The 27,330-nt window shown below is 41.1% G+C and overlaps 1 protein-coding gene across 2 annotated transcripts in view; it reads left to right on the plus strand.

The window, feature by feature from the left end:
- Window positions 1-1,332: 1,332 nt before the first annotated feature.
- The window catches only part of eepd1 (endonuclease/exonuclease/phosphatase family domain containing 1), a 31,521-nt gene continuing 5,523 nt past the window's right edge, over window positions 1,333-27,330 (plus strand). The window contains exons 1-3 of one of the 2 annotated variants that reach the window (XM_062435996.1): window positions 1,333-1,559; window positions 1,662-2,622; window positions 20,148-20,199. In XM_062435996.1, the coding sequence (XP_062291980.1) occupies window positions 1,775-2,622; window positions 20,148-20,199 (900 nt within the window). In that variant the 5' untranslated portion in view covers window positions 1,333-1,559; window positions 1,662-1,774. The remainder of the gene's footprint in view (window positions 1,560-1,661; window positions 2,623-20,147; window positions 20,200-27,330) is intronic. The other variant, XM_062435997.1, reaches the window with a different exon arrangement.

Consider the following 27,330-nt stretch of genomic DNA (forward strand, 5'->3'; position numbering starts at 1 on the left):
TATCTAAAATTATAATGCTATGCTAATTCAATCAGGCAGGATGAGAGCGGAAGCAGCCAGCGGATAATTACACGCCTTCCGTTGATGGATTCCACTGTGAAATACTGAAAGCTCTGACCAATAGCTGCATACAGGTCCCACTGTTTAGTCCTGATAGATGTATTCACTTCAGATTTGAATTGCCTCAGAAGTTCTTGGAGGCCTATAAACAAAAAGCTTTGAGGGGTAATTCACCCACTTCACAGGGGCTGTAAAAACGGTTGCATAACCTGCTGCTTGGATCTTGATTATTCTTTTTTTCAATCCATCTTTCACCTTTATGGAAGCTGCAAGAGTAACATTTTGAATAAAGATGTATAACACATATAGGAAATTGTCTTCTGACTGAATGCAGGCCTAGCTTAGTGTAAGAAACAGCATGTTACAACTTGTCTGTCAGAACCATGTGCTTCTAAACTGAAAACTTCATGTTCAGTATGATGAGTATAATTAACTCAGATCTTAACTAAAGATTCAGTGTGAAAGGTCTTTACAAATATAGATAACAAAAACCGAATATGAAACTCATTTAAAACTTTATAAGGTTATTATCCTGCTTTATAACAGACAGGCATTATGTCATGATTTATTATTCACCTACATTAAAACCAAATCCAAATTTGAATATACCCTTTATCAAAATGTGCATGTGTCATAAGCTCTACTTCCACAGTGATAGAAAACATTTGGTTGTCGTGGCTGCTGCCGCTGCTGATAATGAAGGAAGTCCAAACTACACAAAGCCTCTGATTTCAAAGTAAAAGCCTGATTGATTGACCAATGACGACTTTTTTTAATCAGTATTGAGCTTCCAGGCTCGAAAAAAGAAAATTATATTTAAATGAGGAATCAAATGTGTATTAAATCTATTGTTAAATATGTTTTAGTAATATCAAGTTAAAATTTGGCGACAAAATGGGCACTAAATCAAAAATATGTTGATAATGTACTGTAGAGACATTTAATAATCAATAAATCAATACAGAAATTCAAAATGAACCATCTTATTTCTGTATGGCACATTTATTTATGTGCGATATATCTTATGTCCCTTTTGTGCTCCTACAGTCTATGAGAGGAAAGTCCCTGTATTGAATGTAATACAACATATTGACTATATTTGGCATTAGTGTTTATTTATCTGTTTATTTATTTGCACTGGCTTGCATGCATATCTGTCAAATTCTTAACGTTTATTCTGAAAACCACACATATGGTTTCCGGTCTTTTCCTGGCTCAACCTTTGTGACTTGACGCACGCTGGGAGCGATGGTTTGTATTGATGGGAGAAGTGGCGTCTCTGTCAGATCAGTGTGTGTGTGGAGGCCGACCTGTGGCCAGTCAGACAGCAGACAGTGTGAGGGCAAAGTTTCCTGTGGATGGTGTTTATATCAGCTGTTCTCTCTCACACTGACACGCACAGTCAGCTGGAATCGCCCGGAGCGCACAGACCCGCTGAGCCGGTGTGAGGAGTCCGTGCAGCATGTAGCCGCTGCTGTGGACAGCTGCTGTGTTGGTGCGTATGTCTAAAATCATTTTTAATGAAGGAGTGTGGACGATCTCAGGTGTGAATCTGTGTGACTGTCACTTCTCTTCTCTCTCTGTGCTGCTTGTGTTTCCAGCCTCTTCTCTCTCTCTCTCTCTTTCTCTGTCTCTCTCTCTGTCTCTCTGCCGTGGCCCTCTGACTGCCCGCCGTCCCCTGCACTGATCCGAGCCCCGGTGACCCTCCGGAGCCATGGGTGGGAGTCTGGGCTGCCACCGCTCCATCCCCAAAGACCCTACTGACTTCAGCTGCAGCAAGCGTAAATACAGCGCAGCTTGTAACTTCGGCCACATCTTGGTGAACCAGGAGCGGCTCAACATCAACACTGCCACCGAGGAGGAACTCATGACTCTACCGGGAGTCAACCGCACCGTTGCGCAGAATATCGTGGAGTACCGGGACTGTATCGGAGGGTTTAAAAAGGTGGAGGATCTGGCTCTGGTGAGCGGGATCGGTGCCACCAAACTTGAGGTGATCAAACTGGAAATCTGTGTCTCCAGCAGGACCAGTTCGTCCCAGCACTCGCCGTCCTCGCTGCGCAAAGATCTGGATCACCAGTCCTGCACCGGGATGAACATTAACACCGCGACCCCGGCCCAGCTCATGAGCATCAGATGCATCACGGAGAAAATAGCCAAGAACATCGTGTCCTATCGGGGGGAACACGGTCCGTTCAAGAACATTGAGGACCTGGTGAGGGTCAACCACATCAACAGCTCCCTGCTGGATAAAATCCGCTTCCAGGTGTTCGTGGAGCGCTCCAGAGCGCCGTCCACCAACACTAACGGAGGACTCACCTGCACCACCAAGTCTCACCCAAGCCCGACTTCATTCAGTCTCAGGAGCGACGACCTGGACCTCCCGCCTGGAGGACCTACCCAGATCATCTCAGTGCGACCCAACGTGGAACCCCCACCCGGGCTGCGGGACGGGAAGCCCGTAGTGCGCGTGGCCACATGGAGCCTGCAGGGCTGCTCCTGCGATAAGGCCAACAACCCGGGGGTCAAGGAGGTGGTGTGCATGACCCTGCTGGAGAACGAGTGAGTACAAGTTCCAACACTGAAGCGTAGACTTGACCGTTACATATTAAGAGTATAATAAGCACAGTTAGTGGGGTGCGTGGTGGAGAGGTGTAGTCTCATACACCAAAAGTGAGGCAAAACTTCAGATCAGACAAAAAGACTTCAAGATCAGTCAAAAGTTCAAAAGTCATTCATTAGATTTAATTTAATCTTAATTGTTGTTATTAACATGTATTAGTTATACTCTTCATCAGACTTTAGACTACAACACCTGTATTGTTTCCTCCAAATAGCCTAGATTAAAAACTATGAGTATGGAAACACTGACATAATATAAAGAGCTATATACAGTACCAGTAAAAAGTTTGGACAGACTTTCCCATTCACATCAATGAGAAAGTGTGTCCAAACTTTTGACTGGTACTGTATGTGGAGGACAGTCTTTGTCTTTGGTACATTTTTTTTGGACTTCAACATTGAATTGACAATTGTGATTCAAATCTTGTGTCAACAATGTGTCCTGACATTCTAAACAGATGACGCGAGCCAAATACTGCCATTAATCATCATATTGTATCTGCTGTCTGTAATACGGTGTGATCAGTGGCACTTGGCAGATAGCTTATGCTGGAGACGACTCTGTGCCAGCAGTGTCCTGTACAAGTTATACCTGAGCCTGCTCGGTCTGTTAGAGCATAACGACCCGAAGCTAATTATCATTTGCTTCGGCTAATGAAAATCATTTACCACCTAAAGCTAAAGTAGCAAATAAGAAAGTGTCTTTCATTAATGATGCTGTGACTTTGTTTAGATTTATTTATGACCCCAAAAAGAAACAGAACATCAGTTAGTCAGTTAGCCATCTCTAACTACCAGGGGCCCTAAAAGCCCAAAGTTCACTGCATGTCATTGAGAATTACTATTTGAACTACAAAGCTTGTTTGGGCATACTCCTAAATAAAAGTTGAGTGTCATTAAATTATCTCAAATGAATTGACACATAAAAACCTGGAGCCAGGTAGTTTGAATTGGCTTGTGAAGCAAAGAAGCAGAACGTACTGTACTGTACACAGAGCGCAGAGATAGGCAGGGTGGGGAGTCAGTAGGGGAACAACAACAACACCATTTTGCATGCTTGTTTATAACAAACTTTCAACTATAATTGAAGTTGATGGAAAAAATAAAATAAAATGAGAAATCAAAGAATAAAATAAAACATGATCTGTTCAGAACTGTTACCTAGTTAGAAAAAGTGAATAAATGGATCGTATACTTCCTGAATATGTACTCAAATTGTGACAAATAATAATCCAATGTTATTTTGTGCTCGCCCATAAAAGAGCAATAAAAAAGTGATATGTAGTCAAATAGAACACAGAGCCATTATACACTCTTTACAAAGTAACAGCCCAACACGATCAATGCAGCAGGTGTATGGGCCGCACCAGTTTAAATGTTTCACTGAGTCTTATGTAACATTTCTGATTCTTTGATTCACTTTTACTCCCTTGTGTCAGTTGTTAGACAAAGTATCATTTGAAAAGAGACTGCAGGCAGAGCACAGAGAGAGAGCAACAGGATCTTTAGTAGACCAGTTAAAGTGTCTTGTGTTCTTTTTGCCCTGAGTGCAACATTTGTGCAAATATGAGCCTCTGTGAATCAGGTTAATCTGCCTAGATAAACTGTGAGAGCAGCGTTTCAGTGTCGGACTACTCCGTGAATATATAACGAGATCATTTGAATGGGATTATCATGGCGTTTGTTTGACAACAAGAGGTGGCGTGGATATAAAGCTTCTCTCACCAGGTTTGAGATGCCTCAGCGTGAAATGACATTGGAGGTATTTACTTTGTTGGGCTCACGTGGCTGCTCACATGGCCTTTAGTGTTTTTCAGTTATTCTTTGTTCATAATACCCAGTCCTAGAGCTGGGTGTAACCTGGCTATCTCAGTGGCTCTTGGCACAAGGTTAAACAGGCTGAGTTTGCCAGTGCAATTGCCCCCGGAGTGGTGTGGTATCCTGTTTGGGTTGGTGAGCTCTGACCTGCCTTGAAGAAGTGGAGTGGGTGGGGGATTGTGGTGGAGGGGTTATGAGAGGGCATTCCTGCAGGACGAGTTGCCTGAAACTGTCAATGCCAGTGAAATTAGTATCCTCTGCTATGTCATATGATCCACCACAGCACCTAAACATTCTCTCCTCTCACATATGGAGAAGGTGCCACACCAAACTCCATTTAAAAATCTGTCTCTTTAAAGCTGCTTTCTGTACACACTCAATAGAAAATGACTGAAGAGCTTTGTTGAATTATCCACTTCTGTTTATCTATTTGGCTTATGACTGATACATCAACTAGTACTTATTTTATTACAATTTCAATTTCTATACTAAATTCTAGGGGCCGGGACTTTAACGTAATTACACAATAATTAACGCGTTAAAAACTCACGCATTTTAATCGCACTTATTTTTGCACCGCGGAACGTTTCTCACTGGATGAGTTTCAGGCGGACCGATTATAGTGGAGCACCAACTAGCGTAGTTCAGACAACAACAAACCACAGTGAACAAGAACGAAGCAGCTGATGAGACCGCTTTGGTTGGCCCTGTGGATGGGAGTGTGGATAAGAGCATGGTTGTGTGCAAGCTATGCAACAAGGATTTCGCATATCACCGCAGCACATCGAGCCTCAAGTATCACCTCAATGCAAAACATATAGCAGCTAGCGTGGACGCTAGTGTGGTAGTACTTCTCACTATTCTCAGGTCAAATATTTATATGCGATTAAAATGCGATTAATTTCGATTAATTAATTACAAAGCCTCTAATTAATTAGATTAATTTTATTTATTTATTTTTTTTTTATTATCGAGTCCCGGCCCTACTAAATTCACCTGTTTTTTCAGAATGTATCAAGGAAGTTTTTTTTGGTCATGTTATGTAAGGTATCAGAAGGGTTTTTTTACCCTATGGAGAATTGAATTAAGCAGGATTGGTTCTGTTTAGAGCCCCATTGTGCACCAAACATCCCAGACATCAACTTAGCAAGGTTGCAACGGTAAATAGCAGGTGTGTTGTCTCATCATGACATCCTTTTTGTCCTCACTAGCTGGCAACTGTGAAACCTTTCTGTGCAAGCATTACCAGAAAGATGGGTTTATTTCAATGTTCTTCAGGCTATTTTTATATGTGTGTGTTTGCTCCTGACCTCCTGGGGTACTGCAGGATCCTCCTTAGTTCAGCCTTAGTTTTAATTTATCGGCGGCCATTCGACTTATTCAGCAGGTCGAATCGATGATAGAAAACTGCTTAGCCTTGTGTAACAGTGATGCCGCTCCTTCTCAGTACTGTTTCTTATTAGTTTTTGCCTCTTTGTTTTCTTTAACAACAACACCACAGGCACAGCAAACCTAACCCTAACAAAACAGACACATTTCTCAATTTGCATTCCAAACATGTGGCAGTGACTGTTGAATCATAGAAACAGTGGTGTGAAAATGGTTGACCACAATATTGTTTTGTCTCTCTGTCTTTTTTTTTTCTTGGAATTCAAATACAAGGTAGTGAGTTTCTCTATCACTTATGTTCACGAACCACTTAAGCAAGGAGAGGTGACCTAAAGGCCTCAGGAGTGCTTGTTGGATCATCTAACAGCATTTGAAACCCTCTTTCTGAAGTCTGAATGGGGACATTTTGTGTCTTCCCAGAAAAGACAATCTGACCATTAGGCCCACTTTACACACTGATTATCTGAGTTCGTGGAGGTAAGACAGCAGGCAGAGTTTCAACTTGTCTCTCAATCTCTCTTACTGTATATCATTCCTTACACAACTACCTCCAAGGGTAACAACAACCGTTCTGAAGGACAGACTGTATGAAGGTGTGCTTCTTCATCTGTATTTGTGTGATTCATCACATTTCACGCCTCTCTATGATGACAGGTGTTTCTGTCTCTCTTCGATTGATGGCATTTATAAAGGGTTTAAACCCTGGTGCTTTTAGACGTGGTTGAATTTGATACTTACTGAGACCCTTAAGGCAATGCAGACAGAGGGCTTCGGTTGACAGTGGTTTAAAACCGTCTTGGTATGTCAAGACCCTTAAGGGTTCATTACGTAACACCTATTTCATGGAACAAGTACATAGCTGTTCGGAATCTCCATACTGGAAGGCGCGACCCTAACCCTAACCCTAACCCTAACCCTCCTCCTCGTTTTATCCCAAGAACTCTTTAAATGATCTGCGTCTTGTGGCTCTATGTTGTTGAGTATGACATGCAACTAAGGTCTATTCCCAGACTTGAACCAGGGACATTACGGGGTATATGACATGTACTGTAACCACATGACCATGAAGGTGCTCTGTCTTGTGTATCTTTATATTCTCAGCTTAATGAATTGTACAGAAGGAGATAACAGCATCCTGTTAAAGACAAACTTTTCCTCAAAGACACGAGTCACTACATGAAGTAGGTGCGATGGTCAGATTATCTTTTTCGGGATGGACCTAGCCCCTTCAATCCCAACCCTGGAAACGTGTCCTAGAGGAGACTGTGTGAATCTGAAACATACTGAGGCCTTCATGTCTTTGGTGGACTATGGATCTGATGATAATGAAGGCCACGTCTAGTTGGGTGTGCGACATTTTCAGAATCAGACGTGTTGATTAAGCCGTCTATAATCCTCCACCACGCCCAATGCAAACTGTGTTAGGTAAAGCCTCCAGCCTCACATGACAGACCCATTTGAACAAGGAGTGTTTGCTGTCGTGTTTTGATAAGAACCGTCTGATTACCTTTTGGCGCCATCTTAGATCATCTTCCTCTCCGTATCTGCCTCCCCCTTCCATCTCCTCTGTATCCCACCCCTCTTATAAATCTGCAGCACTTCCCTCACTCATGCCTCCCGCTTCCTGTGTTCCGGAGCCATTGGTAACAACCCCTGACGATGACATTGTAAGGGTTTTTTTATTGTTATGGTGGAACGGCCGGGCAGCAGGAGGAGCAGGCTGTAGAGGAGATACGGTGTGTTTGCACAGCGCTAGGGCTCCGCTGTGTGAGCAATCACAAGATCCAGGCTGCGTTTACTCACTTCCTGGCTTTCCTCCAGGCACAAGCAGAGAGCTACTAGAGTTCATTGAACTCCCGCTTACTAAAGGTTAAACAGCCGACTGCTCTCAGCCATCAGGGTCTCACGGGCCTGCTAATGTTAGCGATCGCACTGGAACAGCCACTAGCTCTTAACAGTGGGGTTAATATGGATCGAGGTAAAGATGTGAGCTGACAGGCTTTCACTTGAGTCACAGCTAATCTGGCTGCAGCAGTGAAACTCTGTGCTGCTGTCAAATCTGCTCCAGGGATCCTCTCTGTGTACATGACAGGTTGTAGGAGGACGTTTCTGTTTCTGGAGTGAGCCATGCAGTTTTTTTTTTCCTGTGCTTCATCAGTCCATGGTTCTTTCCTTTTTTTGTGTGTGTGTGCGTGTTTGTCAGCCGTATCGGTTTTGCAACCCTCACATGTCGTCAGTAATGTGTGCAACGCCGCGTGCAACTTCCAGGCTTCCTGAAGCAACCGACGTCTGTCCTCTGTGTCCAAATCGCACGGCGATGCTGCAAGAGACGAAAAACATCACCGCCCAGCGTGCAGCATCATTTATTCATCCAATTTACCATTCTGCCTAGCTGACACTTCACCACACACAGGAAGTGAAGAATCAAAACATATAATTTAGTTAGAGGACAGCAAGGAGGAAGTGATCTGTCCTCGTAACGCCGGGCTCGACAGCGTTAGACATTATGTCACGTCTTTGATTTTCTCTGGTTTGTTTCATGCTAAACCAACCAGGCTGTTCAATATAAGCATGGTGTGTGCACTTCACAAAGCACACATAGGTTTGTTCTTGCTTCAAGCAGGTTAAGTCCAGTAGAGGAGACGTTTCAGCCTGCTGTCATGTTAGATAGATGGGTTGTGGGTGCGTTTTTCAGTCAGTGACTCGGCTTTTCTGTTAAGGTGGGGACCCTTTTTTGTCCTTTCTTTGAGGTTATAGTTTGACAGTTTGGGATATAGGGTTAGGGTTAACGTTTTAGGCATTAAGAGAGGATGCTTTAAAATAATGCAATGAATATTTTTTGTAAAAACCTACACATTTGAAACAGCAGCCGTTCTCCTCGCTACACCTGCACTTTCAGTTACACTGCAGATCGGTTGTTCTGCATTGTGGAGACCACCGTTCTTCTTCTGTGGATTTCTGTTTCTCAGCTGCTTCTGTCTCCTCCTGTAATACCAGACTGACTCCATGATGTTGAGATCAGAGCTTTGTGGGAGCCAAACCATCTGCTGCAGGACTCAAGATAGTTCTTTATGACTCTGGCTGGATATTTCATCATGCTGCAGAATGAAACCAGGACCAATCAGATGGCTCCCTGGTGGTGTTGCATTATAGATAAGAAATCTAAACCTCTGAAGTGCCTACAATGTTTACACACTACTGTACAATTTCTTCCAGGGAGTCAGATGAGAAGATCAATATCAGAATATCAGTCTCATGTCTGGAAGTGAAGTATGGAGTCAGAGCTAAGATGTGGTTAGATTAGACTGGAAGCAGCTGGGTCAGTGACAAATAATACTTCTAAAAAGGTATAATAAGTCTTAAAATGATGTAATGTATATTTTTGAGTCCGGAACAAGTCTAATTTCTTAAGCAACATTTCAAATTCTTTAAAGTCATTTTCTGACTGGACTTTTAACTTCACCACCCAAAAACCCCCAACCAGTCTCTTTTGAAGTAAAAGTAGTAAATTGATCAACATCACATGAGATCACATTCCGTACATAGCTACTAGAATAGACTATAGTGCAATAGATTGATTGGATACACTGTAATTGGTTGTGTTTGAACTTTATATGTGATGACATGTAAAGTTGTCCCTTAGCACAGGCCTCAAGTGGTCCTGCACAGCTCTCTTATTATGCTGAAGGGATGCAGGTGAGATGGTGGTGTGGGACTGTGATCCAGCTGCTGTAGAAGCCACATGTGTGGATTGTGACCTGCCTCTGACTCCCTCCAAAATAATAATAATAATTAGAAAGAAATCGCACCTCACCTTTAAGTTTGCAGAAGAATTTGTCAAAAAAAAAAATCCACATGGAGGTAAACTTCATCATCTCTTACTCTTTCTTTTCAATCCCTCCATTCTCTGGCTTGGTGCAGCCAGTTGTAGTGGTTTTTGGCAAAGCTGTCGAGCTTCTGATTGAAAAGGTTCAACGGTTCGGCTCATGTTCCAGTTTGTTCTTATTTGGCAGAATTCATGTAGGTCTTACGCGCCTCTGACACCGATTTTCTTATCCACTGATGCCAGGTCACAGTCTCTTCCAGACTGGGGGTGTTACAACTTCTATACCTCACTGTAGCAGCATTTTACACAAACTTACATACATGCATGATTTGTTGCCTAGACCGCACACAGTTAATGACAACTGCTGACAACTGCATGGATAGATACATCATCTTAAAGCTGTAAATAACTATTTATTTCATATAATAACAGAACCCTGTACGGGAATGTTTTCTTAATCTTGCTCCCACTGGATTTCTCACCATTATCACCTGCTGCTGTTACAGTTATATTAGTGCAATAAGTAAATATTGCCTAACCTAGAGCAATTACAAGTAATTACAAGTCTGTTAATCAGCTGATGACTTTTTTGAGCAAAATGACTTTAATTGTAGGTCATTTCTGTACATTTGGGATCCTGATTGTCTTCTTTTGACCATTTTTCTTACTGTTCTTTCTTAAACTCTTCTTTTCATAATTGACTGTACTTACCACAATAAAATGACAACAAGCAACAGTATTAACATCATTAGTGACATTCAAACTTATCCAAAATGTGTCATATGCTGTTTCATATTTGCTTAGTTGATTGAAGGTCTGTGACTTGATACTACAGGAAGCAGAAATGACTACAGGAACTTTAGAAAGTGTGTGTATAAAAAGAAAAAAGACACATGTTCAAAAAAATAAATACCCAAGCTTCAAATAGTGCATGTGACTTTAATTTAAATACAGAAAAAACCTCTTGACGTCAGTGATAACACATAATGGAAATTACAAGCAGGGATCAACAATGGTAGCACACACATCAAATGAAGCTCCTCCTATAATTTTACAGCGTTTTCTAATACTAATACTTTTCTTATACTGTAACCTGTGTGAGAAAAGTAGGTTTTTTTTCTGACTAACATATTCAAGTTAAAGAGAAATCTGCTTTATATTTGGATCATGTAAGTGGAACTAAAGTCAGTTTGGTGACCTGAACAAGTTAAAACTTAAAGCAGAAAGGTTACTCAAGGTTCTTTTTTTTTCCCATCACAGTGTCAAGTCATGAGGGTTTGTTTTCCTTGGTACTGAGTCTGTGGTCGACCTCTGACCTCGCTGACAGGGCTCATGGTGGTATTGGCTGACGCTTACACGCATGAAAAGGAGAGATCCTACTAAAAAGCAAGCTGTAGTTTCTCAGAAGAGGACACGAGTGAAAAGGGAAGAGACGCCAGACAAAGTGATCTACATCCTCATCCAGTTAGCCAAAGCAGTTTCATAGTGGATTGTGGTGTCACATTATCATTTTGGCTACACGACAGGCTATTAAATCATACACCCGAGCACAAAAAAACAAAAGAGGGAATAGATGTGTCAGAAGAAAACCCTTTAAAATGCATTTACTGTGTAGCCTTTCATGTTTAATATCCCAACCTGTCCTTCAGGTTGTTAGCAGAGCTGGTTAACAGATGATGGTCCAGCCTGTTGTGTTGACACAGCAGCCACTAAAGCCAATTATATGGTAATGAGTTGCTGGTGATATTCCTGGTCTTTGAGTGATGGGTTTACAGATAGCAGCTGCTGTCGTCGCAGTTAATCATATTACTGTCTAATCAAAGCTGCTTCTGCTCCTTGTTTAGCTCAATATTTCTTTACAGAGAAGTGAAAGCTTATGAAAGCAGAAGGGACTGTGAATAGCTGCATTTTATCCAGTTAATATTCAGAACAATAGACAATTTTTTGTTTAAACCTTCCTTCTGATTGACTTAGTGTATTTTTAGAATCTGTATTTCTTTCTCTGCACATGTTGGTCCACTGAAGTTAGATTCTGATTTGTGGCAGGGCTCTGCTCGGGTCAACTTTGCTGTAAAAGAAAGATTTGACATTTTGGGAAATATATTCATACCACTGTCATAGCTGCACGTTAAGTTAAGATGGCAATTAGCAAAAAAAAAACAAAAAAAAAAACTGGCCTAGTTCTGTCCAACGTAAAAGGACAAACACCTCCCAACACCTTCTAAAGTTCACTAATTAACATTTTCTAATAGGTTGTATCACAAACCAATGTAATAATTCAAAAGTATTTCTACATTTATGCTTATGTGCAAATCAAGCACACTTACACACAATATGTTAGTAAGGAGCTTTAAAGATGGAGTCAGTCATTCTGGAGAAAGTTTATATTCGAACCAAAACATATACAACCCTCCCTTTCATGATCCTTCAGGAGCTGCACTCCCCAAATTCATGGATGTGCATTGCCATGGCAACAAGCAAACAACAGATATGGTGAAATCCAGAGCAATGCTTCCGTGTCAGCTGTAGAGTTACCTCTGTTGCTCTCACACTTTATCGTCTCATGTGAGCACAACAGTCCATCCACACTCCAAAAAGATGTTACATGTCAGCTCTAAAGCATGAAATTGAATGTTTGTATTTATTACACCAAGAACTAGTATTGTAATATCAATGCTGCACATAGCACCTTTCATTCTTTACCACATAATACACTTTCTTCTACAGCAAGGATACTAACAGGCTTTGTAAGTGACAGACTCTTCACATCCATGCTCGCATGAGTTATGTTGCAAATCTGACTGTTGACTGCAGTAAACCGAGGCTCAGTGCAGCTGCTGAGATGATGTGCCCTATGTCTTTGGCCTGTTCAGTGGATTATGAAACGTGCTGGCAGACGGTTTGGCAGCATCATCACACACGCTCCTTTAATCCCTTCACAGACCTGCAGAAACACACACACATACACATGAATATTCACATAGAATAGAATGTCTTTAGCGTCAAAAGAAGAAGTACAACAAAATTAAGTTTGGGTCTTCCGTAATAATGCTATAAATAATAAATCAGTCAAATAGAAATATAGATAAGTTAAAATATCAATAAAGTGATGAACAGTATGAACATTAGTAATGCCGCAACGGAACTTATGCAGTATGGACAATAAGGCAAAGTAGCAATTAAGTAATAGACATTATGCACATTATGTACAGTATATAACAGTGTAAACAGTGTCCGGCAGTAAACAGCTCAGATGTGCAATGCAACACCAAAACAGAACAGAAATATAGATATAGAGTTTTCATAAACACACAATGTGGGTAAATGTATTGATGAGCCTGGACAGATGTGTACTGTATAGCTTATTTGGTGACATGGTGCAGTATGTCTATGTGTGTAAGTCACTTGGTGCCAGACAATTATTAGGTCAGTCAGATAGATAATGGGAGGTAGCAATTACAGCTATGGAGAAAAAGCTATTTCTCAGTCTGTATGTTCAGGTGTACAAGGCCTTGTAACGTTTTCCAGATGGAAGGAGTTCAAACAGATGATGGAATCGGTGTGTGGAATCCTTACGGATGCTGCTTTCCTTAGGCAATGTGAGCTGTAAATGTCCTCCAGGGCTGAAAGCTGTAACCCAATGATCTTCTGTGCGCTGGAGACGACATCCTGAAGAGCTTTCCTGTCAACTGCTGTGCAGCATAGATACCACACAGAGATGAAGTATGTTACAATTCTCTCTGTGGTGCAGCGACAGAAAGTCACCAGCATCTGTTGGGGAAGACCAGGTTTCTTCAGAACAACCATCGCTCTGCTTTCTTGACCAATTGGACCATGTGAGGTTCTCTGTCTTATTTGATGAAGACTGGAGCGAACTCATCACCCTGTGACCTTCCAAAGTTGATGATAAGCTCCTTGGTCTTTGCTCTAAGGGACAGGTTGTTTTCTGAGCACCATCTCGCCAGGTCCTGCACCTCCACTTCATACGCTGATTCATCGCTGTTGGAGAGCCGCCCAATCACCATTGTGTCATCAGCAAACTTAACGATAGCGTTAGTGGCAAATGCAGGAACACAATTGTTTGCGGAGAGGCAGTAGAGTATATTGCCCAGTACACACCCCTGTGGTTAGAGTCAGAGTTATAGTAGAGGACAGGTGGTGGCCCAGTCTCACCGCCTGAAGACGTTCTGACAGGAAATTCAGGATCCAGGGGCTGTTGTCTGTAAATAGTGTCCTCATGTATGAATCCTGTCTCTCCAGGTGAGTCACGACAGTGCGAAGAGCCAGAGAGATGGTGTCCCCTGTGGATCTCTAACTGAACTGGTGTTAGTCCAGTAAGAGAGAGGACCAATCTTTCGAAGCACTTCTTATTAGTGTGAAAGCAACTGCACCATAGTCGTTCAGACCTTTTTTTTACGGGTCCTCTTAAGAGATTTTGTACCTTTTTGCTCATCCACGGTTTCTGAAGCATCAGTTTGAAGAGCGTAGAGCCGCTCCATCTGAGAGCCCCAGCGCCATCTTACATTGTCAGTGATGTTAAGAATAGCGCTTAGATATCACAGAGACAACCTGGTCCTCTAAAAGAATCCACAGAGAGGTTGCAGCCAGCCTGGGTGCTGAGGTCATGAGGACGGACGGGGTTGCTGCAAAAGAGGTCTGTGCTGAGCTGACGCAGGTTGTTGGGTGCTCATGTGGAAATTTCCATTGGCGCAGCATTTTATTGCGGGTGGACAGTGAGTTAGGGGCATTGCCCAGCAAGCCCTGCCAGCAAAGGAGTCACTCTGGCCAATACAGTGCTTCCAACCCCATTTCTTCCACTAAACAAAGCTGATTTGGGCTTGTTTGTCTCCTGCAGCAGCACTTTAACACGGGGCAGCAAATCAAAGTGACTTACAATAGTCAATAGCCAGCTAAAGGCAACTCCACTTTAATTAGGGAAATTGAGACAAAAGATAAATTACCTCAGAGATATTGGAGAGAGATGAATTATGGGTCAGTGTATAGTACAGATTAGTAAAGTGAATACTTGATTTGAAGGGTAAACCTAAAAGGAATACTCCACCACAAGCCCTTTTTTAAGGCTTGAAAGACAGCTGTGAAAGACCAGTAGCTTCCTTTGAATTCCAATTTCATGGTGAAAGAAAAGTACCAATGCATCTGTAGAAACTTTTCAAAACACCACTGCAGTGCGGTCCTCTTCTCTGCTGTCCATCCATACACTCAGTATCTCCCAAACACTTCCAAAATATGGCTAAGATTGTCACTAGCAGAGTTTGTGACAAATGTAGTGGCAGATTTTAAATGAAGGCATAGTTAGTTATTGTTGGAGTGACGATGGGATGGGACTTTATTCTTCTAAAACTGACTGGGAGATCATTCATATAACTTTAGTATTGTTAATTTAGTATTTTTAGTATTTTAGTATTGTTACAGTTGCTTCTTAAATCATCCAGCTGTCACAGAGCAACATTAACAATAATTTGGAGGCATGTTTCTGTCCACCTGATTATTCTAAGTCCATTTTTCACCACCTTTTTAGCGCTGATTTGGTCTTTGTGTAAATGTAAATGTGCAAATTACACATTGTAAAAAAAAAAGAAGAAGAATGTATTTGACATTTGCTATACATGTTATTTACGGAATTGCAGCCTTTTTGATAGTATCCTCATGCAGAATATCAAATCCAAATATTTTATACAATTATCCATCAGAAGTTCGCAAATTACTTTTTCACTTTTCCAGATTGTAATAGTGTATGTACGTAGATGTTTGTCTATTGCAACTCACTCATTGCCTCACAAACCCCAACAATGTTAGTGGTTATTTGGTCTCTTCATAGCTGTATGTTAGTTCCTCAAAAGTGAGCATTTGGTAGACAGTTTATTGGATATAGATATTCATCTGAATGTGACCTTATTTGCACAGTCATAACAAATGGCCAATAGAGGAACTATGTCCTCCTTTGTCTGGAGTTCAACACAAAATCCTCTAAAAACTATGGTGACAGATTTCCCAAGACAGCAGTTATATGAAGTGAAAAAAATCCCCCCAAACTCAGAACTGCTTTTACCACCGTCAGCACCGCATCACATCAACACTGTGGCTCTTTAAATTTGCCCCTTTTTCTCTTTTCAGCTCTAGAAAAATCCTCAGAGACTTTATTTATGTTCAAGGTCAGCTGTGCTGCTGCTGCTGCTCATCGTCCGTGATTACGCAACCTCGTGTCTGCTCGCAGATTTGCCTTAATCTGACAAATGCTGAAGCAGACGCTGTTTTTGCTCCATCATGTTGTGTTTGTGTCTGCACAGCGGCAGTAGATACGGAGGCCAGAAATCCGCTGTGATTGTTTGACATGAACGGCGGTCGCTGTTGTCACGGTGACACTGAAGGATTAGTTTCTCTCTGCAACCTTTGTTTGTATTTTTTTTGCACTTGCTTGTGTCTGTGCTTATTTTCATTTCTTCTCAGGGAATCATTTCTGTCAGGATTATCGCTTGTGGACGCAGCATATTCCGTTGACATCTCAAGGCTTCAAAGTAAAGTCCAAAGCACAAGTTTGCATCACTGACTCAGCGTTCTCCTACATGTCCCGATGACATTGCTAAAGCTAAGGTCAGCTCAGGTTGTGCTGGGCTTGAATCCCTGCCAGTGGAAACGGGGAGGATCAGGATCTTAACCAGCGGGAGAGTAGCATGGACTCTGTGAAAGTTTCTTTCATTGTGCAGAGTGATCACACCTAGGAGGAAAGAGGGTATTGTCTCTGTGGCTGCAGGCCTGTTTGTTCTGAAAACAGGATCTGTGGTATCGCTGATCACGAAGGCAACAAAGGGGCAGTAGAAATAGATGAATCTGCAGGAAAACTGAAATGAGGATCATTGGTACTGATACTGATTTGTAATGAGTTGCTGTACCATTTGCATTAGACTTGACGTGGCTTAGGTTAATCTCCACCGCTTCTAATACTGCGGATAGTCTAGCCTGAATGTATGTTAGATAAACTACACACACAGCAGGTTGGGTTAGTAAGCTGCAAAAAAACATTGACTTCATGCAATTTGAAATATAGCAGCACTTTCAGTAACTTCATATATACACATTTACAGCTTAAACAACAAGTCACAGTTTTCAACCCCCACAAAGGTTTGACTTGATATTCTAAAACAACCTGTTTTGTTTCCGGGTGGGTTGTGATTGGCTAGCTGCTTTCATGCAAGGCAACACAGAGGAAAGAAATAGGCCACAGTTCACATTTTCAGCTACTGGAAGTGTACTAACTGCATCATTTTATATGAAATGAGAGTCAATATCACAACATTTAGCAGCTACAGAACGATATTTCCTTTAGGAGATGGTGGAGACCAAATCTGAGCTAAAAAGAGTCTGAATACTGTATTTACCATAATGTCATAATATGTCAATATGTTAACAGTCCGTCTAAGTGTTTCTCTGTTGAGCTGTGGTGGAAGTATAGTAACAAAAAGACTTTGGCACTAAAAACACTGTAACGTTGAAACATAGAAGATGAAGATTTGACTCATTTGGACGAAGCTTCATATTAGCTTCAGATCAACTTTTAAATACATGTTTACGAAGAAGGAGGACTGAATGATTACAGCAAGAAAAACACACTTCATGTTCATTTGGGCTCCTGACTGTTGTTTTAAGACAGTCAACGTTGTGACGTAGTTTTATCATTTCTGATTGGCTGCTGCTTGATGCTAGATGTGCATGAAAAAACATATTTTCATTTTGAGGTGCCTTTTCTTTGGATTATGTCCTCCTCAGACACTCAGACACCCGCTGAGAAATCTCAGTAGTCTAAGAGAGTGAGTTTACAACAGTCACTTTTAGTATGTATGTAAATCTTGAACACACTCCCCCATTCACTGTGACTGGAATTAGAATCAATTAAAGCAGCTGCTAATACATATTCAGCAGCAGTACAGTACAGTACAGTACAGTACAGGACAGTACAGTACAGGACAGTACAGTACAGGACAGTACAGTACAGGACAGTACAGTACAGTACCATACAGTACAGTAGGTGAAGGCTAAAGAAGCCTGGAGGTGAAAATATAACAATATCAGCTAGTAAGCATACAGTCTAAAAGGCTTGTCTTTGAGACGAGGTGATGCCTATCAATAGGTCATTGGCTGCTCAAAGGGTAACTGCAGTGCAATGGCTCTCAGCCAATCAGAAAATGTCAATGTAAGGATGGGTGTAGTGAGCTGAATGAAAATTTCCTACGCCCTACAAAACAATGAAGTGTAATTCATGAAACAGGCTGTATTTTCTACAGTAGTTGTCTGCTCTGTAATAAATAGGGGTTGGTTAGTATTTTCCAGCTGGTATACTTGCATTAAAATGATCAAGTGGATGCAAATGATGTGTTTACTTGCATATAAAGTTGCTTTGGCAGCTTGGCAACATAGAGCATGTGTGAAACAAGAGCTGTTTTAGTTAAAAATAGAAGCATTTGTCATCTATTAGGTGCATGATACACCAGGCTGAGGTGTATCCTGTGTAAAATCCCAGACATAACCGGTGAATGATATTTTATGTATAAAGGTCTGAGCCATCTTTGTCCCGTGTGACGTGAACACAGCAGAGGAAGAAAAGTACAGAACGTAGTCTCCTTCGTGGCTGAATTCACCCTTGACGGCTTCACATCCTTGTAGAGGATTCTGTGTCGTAACTCCTCTGTGTTCTCCTTCACATGCACTGACTGATTACATTACACATGATGCTACAGAGCTACTGCACTCAGCTAAGTGAATGTGAGTCGGTGTGGAGTAGTAACAGAGCAGCAGCAGCAGCACTGCTCTGATAGAAAAGACTGTTATGCAATGTGATTTTCTCTGTGGCTGATTTGGGATTAGTAGGTTAGAGGTGAACGAGGTCGGAGCATTTCCACCAACTTCATTTCATTGTGTTGCACCACAGCGAATCGCTTCAGCATATGGCACTGTTGACTGAGCTGAGGGCGTATGTGTGTGTGTCAGTGTGTGTGCATAACGCCTTGTGTAACTCTAATATAATAAACGGCTCGGATTGAGCTCGGGAAGATTATGAGTGTTATGAGCGTCAACTAGCAGGAATTGGGAGAACTTATTTAATTCCCTTCTTGTTACTAAATAAGACTTGCTTCGTGTTCGGAAGCTGTTTGTGAAATACTTTTTAATCCAAATGAAATACAGAGGAATGCTTTACCAATACAAGAGCCTGTCGCAAATTGCATTGCGAAGCAGTTTCCTCCTGTGTGAGTGAAAGCAGAGGACGAGCAGCGGTGCCTCTCGGAGGTTTACTGCTTTTTATTGTGCTGACTGTTGGTCTGGAAAATCATTTTTCAAGTAAACAGATAAATGTTTATTGGGCTGTAAAGACCCCCTCCTTTACTGTGTGTTGACGTGTCGGCGTATAGAATGTAAGACACCGGTCCAAACTCCTGCTGTCAACGTTAGTCACATTTTCTGAGCTGTTTGCCAGTTTAAAAAAAACACTGAGCTCTGAGGTAATGTGTTGGTTATTATGTAAAGGATCCAGTTTGGGGTTTTGCCACCTTTATCATCACTAGATACCATTAAAAGCAAGTTAGGAAATGTGTTGTGGGATTTATTTTTAATTTGTAGTGACGTGGTGGTGATCCACATGAGATACTCACCATTTCCAGTCTCCTTCTTGTCTTGAGTAGTCATTGCTTTATTGCTGTTGTGTCTCTCAGCTGTGCATTTCCTAGGAACCAAACAGTGTGGGTGGAACCGTCTTTATGAATTTTAATGATGTTTGAGTTTCTGTGGGTTGATTCTTGTACTTGAAAGCAAAGATTGAAAGATGTTATTATGATGTTTGTTATAAAAGATGATAGTGTTGGAATTCAAAGACACCGTGTGGAAAATGGTGTGTAGTTATATTTGAAGAAAAAATGAGACAAAGTGGAAAGTGTATTATAAATATACAGAAGTATAGTATGTGCTGCTTCGGCTGCTTCAGCTCAGGAAAAAGCCAGAGTCAGAATTCAACTCCTATACACGGTGTCTTAAAGAGATAATTAATGTAGACCTAATCATTTAAAGCTGCATTAATCAATATGTGACGAACCCTCTGAGAAGTAACACCAACTCTGCAGCTCTATGGAGCATTTTAGCCTCTTTACAACATACAGTTCTGAATCAAACATAGTGGCATTTAGCAGCTAAAGAGACAGTGGAGACCAAAACAGAGCTAAAAGGAGAGTGAATTTAACCTAAATTCATTAAGTGGTCAGATACGTGACCCCGAACCAATGCTAATATTGCCTGGTGTCTGCTAGCTGTGTGTAACAGCAAAAGCCATACTAACTTTATAAAGTGACAATATGTCAGTGTTGTGTTTACAGCTTGTTTGGTTCATGATAGGAATGTAAAACTGAAACTTGTGTCTTTCTGTTTTCAGCATCAAGTTACTGGCAGTGCAGGACCTGCTGGAGCGGGAGGCTCTCGACAAGGTAAAGTGAAGCTTCTCACTCAGACTCACTGGTTACACTGTTTTTTTGGGGGGATTAGGACGACTTTTATTCTTTTATTCTCAGCATTGTAAATGAGATGACTCACTACTCAGAGAAATGCACCAAGAAACTCTCACTGAGTGTTTCCCATTGATGTAATATATTTCTGTTATGCAACTATGCTCCCCCCCCCCCACCCTTCTCTGTCTCTGTCTCTGTCTCTATCCCTAGAGTGTAAATGTCCTCTATTTCTAGTGGTGTTCGGTTTGAACTGTGTTAGCACTCACCTGTGCTTTCATTACTATAAATATGACAGTAGTTGCTATGGGTTGGAGGGTGTCCAGTGTCAGGTATTGGCATAAATACCCCCCCCCCCCCCCCCCCCCCCCCCCCCCCCCCCTCCCTCCCCACTGTCAAGGAGGATGACACTTTATTGATGACTATCTTTGGACCAATCTTTGATTCATAGTCTATTTAGAAAAATAAGAAAAAGATAATTTAGCAGAAAAGATGCTGACAGCTGGGAGCTGTGACGTCCAGATTTGCCGGAAGACAAATGACACGGAAATATAAATCCTGACGGAAGCTGCGGCTTTCCAAGCTGTTCAGCACTAGAGGGTGTTTGACCTCCACAACTATGAGTCCACCGCGTTAAAGGGATACTTCTTCTTCTTTTTTTGGAAATGCACTCTTTACTTTCAGACTGATATAAGTGTGTTAAGTACAATGGAACCAGGATATGGTTAGTCCAGCTTAGCTTTAAGACTGGAAGCAGGGTGGAAACAGCTAGCCTGTCCCTCTTAAGTTCTTAAGTCTCCTCTGAGACCTAATATATAAAAACCAGTTATGTGCTGAACCAATTTCTAGGTGAACAACAGCTCATCCATCAGCTCAGTACTTCTGTACAGTGTCTCCAGCTAAAGTGTGGGTTTCCAGATGTAGTCAGTGAGGCCAGGTTCTAGTATAGAACTCTGTACAAGCCTGATGCTAAACTGGCTAAATTGGCTGGTGCAGGCTTTAAATGAACAAACAAACATGATACATTTTAAGTTTGATATGTACTGCCACATGTTGCTTCCAGGAAATAGCCACAGGCCAGCACCCTAGACCAAAGTTCTCACCCTCTTCTGTTTACTCTGCTTTTATATATCACCAAGCCAGCATTCAAATTGGACGCTTTACAACTCTAAACAGTACAAGCAGCTCACTGGAGTACTGTATGACAACTGTCTATCTTGCTTTAAACAGTGCAGGTGCTTAAGGTACATGCCAACCTGCCACTTATGACAAAGATCCTTTTCTCAGACACTAGTGTTTATTAGCTGAAGAGATTCTGGCTTCAGCTCCAGACACTGATGTCAATCTTCTCATGTCACTCTGAAAAAGAGAGCCGATAATTATATTTTGTGAATATTATGTTATCCCTTTTTAGTGTAGCAAACACATATCCTATCTCAAAATATTAATATCATAATCCATTTATTTATCAACCCTTTCAAAAAAACTAAGTGATTCTCTGACTTTCCCACTCCTTTTGACTTTCACTTACACAGATATCTTTTATTTCCTACACAGAACACCTGAAATACATCCACACGTCTTTGTGAATTACATCCATGGCCTGATTTTGCTGCAAAATGTATTAAGACATTTTTATTAAAATAAAAATAACCTTATTAAAAAGTCCAGAATCTATAAATATGTCTCCTTCTTCACTGTAAAGTTCATTCTCAGTGTTGGTGCACTGGAGGCTTCAAGTTTTCCACATCACACTTGTGGAAGATTGAATTTTTGACCACTATTGGCATCAGAACTAGTTGTGATGTCACAAATTGTGCTCTTTAGGCCGGCCCCTTAAAAATCAAATTTTCATTGAGCGCACAGAAACTTTCCACTTTCAGCAGATGAATGTGAAAACAGCCTTTTAGTGTCAAACTCTCCACATACATCGTTCTGCACAGTGAAGCTCAAACATCCAACTGTAAGAGCAAGAAAAAAACTTTTTGAAGGGAACTTTAAGTGCTGGTGTGATTTCGCCTTGAGACCTGAGAGAATTTTCGGGACCCCAATCTGTCAGTACAGATGCTGGTGTAATCAGTGGATAAACTCACTAACTGAGGCTCTATATAAAGTATGCTTGTACAGTCAGCTCGCCCACTCTCTTAGATGTAGGGCAACGGCATTACTGCACAGATGCCAGTGCATCCATGAATGTCAGAGTTCAGCGTGAGGCTCTGAGGCAGTATGATGTGTTCCTGTTCAACCTACACACTTTTTTTTTTGCACGCATGAAATGTCACTTTCTGTACGGGGCTACCAGATGGATCATTGGCAGAGAAAATCAACTCCCTTTAAAAAGGGAAGTAGGTCAGCAGCAGAGTATTTTGGACAGAGAGAGAAGGGATGGTGGGAGGATGAGTTACCTCTGGACGAGCTCGAGCCCACATTGCAGTGTTTTCACTTGTGCCAGCCTCCCACGCTGATTTTCAGCCTGTTTTTCCACCTTCTTCTGTCTTGTCTTAGCCCTTAGCACCCTTTCTTTTCATCTGCCATCCCTGCAGTGTCTCCTTCTGTGGCGTGAATAAGGAATGTTACCCATTCTCTCTCTAAGATCTTTCACTTTGCTCAGTGCACTGCATCCTGACAAAAGATTTTTTTTTTCTTGTTGCAGACTCTTCTCTTAAAAAGCATGTTAACCCTACAATGCTATTATACACTAACATGCACTCTATTAGGAACACCTGCACCAATCTAATGCAGTTGAAATCAGCAGCTCTGCCATAAATTACACTTTTATGAAGCTTATACATTTCCATCATCAGAAGGATCATAATTCTACTTCATGTTCATTATTGCAGTCATAGTGAGTGGTGATGTACTGGAGTGCATTAGATTGAAAAGTCTTCCTAATATTTTACCTTCCTCATGTATGTTAATGTGTCTTAAAAAACATTTTTTTCAATGAATTTAGACTTTTTTTGTATCCATGTGATGGATTTCTGTTATGACTGAGTGTGACACATTGGACTGTAATTTAGATGGACATGTTTTCTGGATATGTGTTGCACGTGTTATTAGTCATACAGAGCGTGTGTGTGTGTGTGTGTGTGTGTGTGTGTGTGTGTGTGCGTGCGTGTGGGCCAGTTCAAGACCATCGTCCTCTTTCTGTTATGTCGCTAAGGAACCCCGCGTGACTGTGGTTAGCTTTCACCGTCATGATTAATCATACTGTAAAATCCCCAGTAGTCACTATTCAAATAGAATAATAAATACATTTTAAAAATTGCCTAGCTCCCTGAAGGTATAAATAAGTTTTAAAAAAAACACACTCACACTTGTAAAATGCACGAGCACTGTGACACACTAACACGCACTGTTGTTTTTTGTGTTGTGTGTAATCTGGCAACCCTGCACACAGTGATCTGGCAATCCTCTAAAGGTTCACTGAGTGCAATGCTCCTAAATGTCTTGATTTCTCAGCGTGTGTGTGTGTGTGTGTGTGTGTGTGTGTGTGTGTGTGTGTGTGTGTGTGTGTGTGTGTGTGTGTGTGTGTGTGTGTGTGTGTGTGTGTGTGTGTGTGTGTGTGTGTGTGTGTGTGTGTGTGTGTGTGTGTGTGTGTGTGTGTGTGTGTGTGTGTGTGTGTGTGTGAGAATAGGCAGCTCAGTCTTTTGGTCATGTTTCAGATAGAGACCATTAGTGATTTGTACCTTGTGGAAGTGAAAGAAGCCTTAACCACACAGCTGTGTATTTTATTAGCCTTGATGTAATCAGTCTTATGAGATATGGATCTTATTCTCACTAGTGATCTGTGGATGTAATGTAAAACAGGAAGCAACATACTGAGATATATTAAATAGCCGTACATGCTGCTAGTGGCTCCTACAGGCTCCAGTGTTCTAGCAGTACTGGGGTTACTCATATTCCCAGGGTGATGTCATTAAAACAATTAAAAAGCTATTAAAAACAGCTCAAATTACATCATAATAAAGTGTTGCTTGTAATGTGGAACCCACAGAGAATTATCACAACTCTGCAGTTCCCCTCAGCTCTACTGAGCTTTTTTTTAGCATGTTTAACTCTTTGTTTTGGTTTTTCGGCACTTTACTGTTGGGATTTTTAGTATTCTACCTCTTAGCTACTAGCTGGTAAACAGTGGCTCATTTAGCAGCTACACGTACAGATGTGTGTCTGAGGCGTTGGTGCAAAACAGGAGAGAATACTCATTAGATGGATAGAAACATCATATATACTGCATGTATACATAGGCAACCCTTTTCTAACACATTTGCATTGTAGTTTGTTCCATTAGCCTTTATTTACTGTTCATAGTATCCCTTCATAATTAGTCTCTGCACATAATTTCCGAACTACAAATGGTTCATGAACACCTCATCAGTCGTTAATAAATTGGTGATTAATCTTTAATGAAGCTTTGTTGATGGAGACTTTTTTTTTTTTTTTTTACAATCATCTTATATATATTGGTCCAATGTTACTGAACACAATAATGATTTCACTGAATTATACTACATGTGAATAAACAGTATTTTTGAATGGTGCTTTTTGAATTTTTCAATACAAATGAGTCAGACACTCAACAAGAATGTATATCAGCTGCACAAAAACGTTTTTAAAAAGTCAATGTTTGCATATTCTGGGTCATGTTAGAATGAGTCATCATATTTCCGGCTACAAGAAAATATTTTTTAAGCTGAGGTTTTTTTTTCTCTCAAATGTCAAAATGGGTCAAATTAGACCCTGAACACAAGCAATTTATAGACAACACAAACCAATGAACTAAGTTATCCTGTGATGTTAAGGTTACTGGAATATGTCTCTCCAGTGATTTAACATTGCTCTTGAAGAAGTGCGTGGTCAAAATCGAAGCCACACAGACTGAGATATCCAGTCTTTAGAATGAGTCACTACACTACTCATAATGTAACTGATGAGAACAACCCATGTATCTCAAACTATACACCTGCTATGCGTAACAGGTTTTCTGCTTAAAAAGCCCCCCCAGCTGTTTTCTTTAAGCTCAAACTAAAACAACCCTGATGACAGGTGACTTTAGAAAGTTTTAAACCTTGCGTTCTACAAAGGAGATGATGGTGAGTGTGTTTTACATCCTCTTCCTGTAAAACTGATTAACATTCATCCTATTCTAGTAATCAGATAATTAACTTGTTGGCAGTGAGAAATGAGCTTCTAACTGTACTATAATGTTTTTTTTTCCTGTACCTGGTCTAATCCAGGTCTTACTGAAGGCCTCTCCTGCTCTGCCAGGTGATTCCTGCAGGTCTGGGCTCTCTGCCAAGGCCCTTTGACTACATGCTGTGCCCGCACTTTGGTCCTCACGGTCTGAATTATGAGGGTGTTTTTGTGTTTTGGCAAAGTACCTGTGAGCAATTCATCCTTGTACGCCTTACAGGCTCAATGGTCCCTGGAGGCTGCGAGTGAAAATAAATCCTGTAGGGGGGTTTTCTAACCTCCTGGCAGTTTAAAAATTGCTTTATTATTAATATTATTACTTACTCAGCGATGAGCTGGTGAAAAGCAGGATGCAGTTGACTGTGATTGTAGTGTTGTATATCAGACTGCAGCCTGATAGAGCTGTGGTAGAATCAGGTGAATCAAGTCATGTACAACACACTGCATCCATAGAAAAACATCTGTGTTTGTATTGTATCATTTTAAATGTAGCAGATTGTCAGTTTAAATTATAATTGGTGTCGTTTCAATCTGGTCTGTGTGTGTGTGTGTGTGTGTGTGTGTGTGTGTGTGTGTGTATGTGTGTGTGCGTGTGTGTGTGTACAGATAGGTGGGGTTCCTCTCCCGGCGTCCCACAGGGAGCCCCTCAGTTTAAATTTAGAGGCAGTTGCAGGTCAGCCAAAGAAGCAACCCGAGCCTTTCTCCTTTGCATGTTTGTCCTACTTGTCTTATTTCCACACTGCGTCACTTCGCTCGCTGCATCCTGCTGCACGCCACACACACCGCTCACTGGTTTATTTCACCCCTCGGCGATGTCGACATTAGAGGCTTCCTCTTTCTCCGAGTATTTCCTCCGCGAGATGAGATGAGGCTATTTGAGTTCACTGGATCTCTGTATTGTTTTCTTTGTGACTGCTGACGAGTTCAATCTGCCCTCAAGTGTTGAATTAAGGTACAACACAACATGTGACTTGCTCTGTGTCACGCTTTGCAGGCAGAAACTAATCAGTAAGCAAAGGTAAATTTGTGTTGGCATTTCATTATCAGATCATCTTCAGGAGATATTTACTACACCATACACTGATTCCAGTAATGACTTATTAACTTATGTAATTCCAACTAAGATGTTTAAATACACCATGGTACACATACTCAAGTGTTTTCAGTTTGAGCTGATTAGACACCCACACATGAGATTCATCATTTTCCTATTTACTGTAAATAAATATGAATTGCATGTTATTACTTCACTGCTGAAAACTCCATTCAGATGCAGCTGTTTTACCTGTCAACCTAAAAACAACTAAGCCAAGATCTTATCTTTTCAGAGAGCCAAGCAGCTAAAATAACTGAAAACACCTGCAGGGCAATGTGCTTTATCTTTCTGCATGAGTGTTCATGAGTGTTTTTCTTCATCGAGTCATGACCATGAATTGTTTGATTGTGAAGGTCAGTAGGACCAGCAGCAATACTGTAAAAAAGCCAGACACCACCCCACCTCAAGCTATAGCTTCTCAACCACTGTAGTTACTAGCCTTCGTGTATTTTTCTCCTTTTTAACACAATTGAAAAAACCCAACAACAACAGTATTCCATCAAAAACTTCTTAGCGCTATACATATGGAAATGCTACAAGCTAACAAAATCATTGGCACGTTAGGCAAGGCAGCTTTATTTATATAGTACATTAAATACACAATGGCAACTCAATGTGCTTTATACATAAAACAAACATTTAACAGTAAGAATTGGAAATAAAAAAAAAACATAAAAACATGCAATTTGAGAAAAATAATAAAATAAAACCCGATAGTAGTAAAAACATGGAAACATTAAAACATACAATTGAGGTATTTAGCTTTTTTTTTCTCAGTTTGTCCAGTGTTTTTCTCACTGGACTCATGTACAGGTGCAATCTCT

This window comes from Scomber scombrus, chromosome 16, assembly GCF_963691925.1.
Source record: "Scomber scombrus chromosome 16, fScoSco1.1, whole genome shotgun sequence".
NCBI classification, from domain to species: domain Eukaryota; kingdom Metazoa; phylum Chordata; class Actinopteri; order Scombriformes; family Scombridae; genus Scomber; species Scomber scombrus.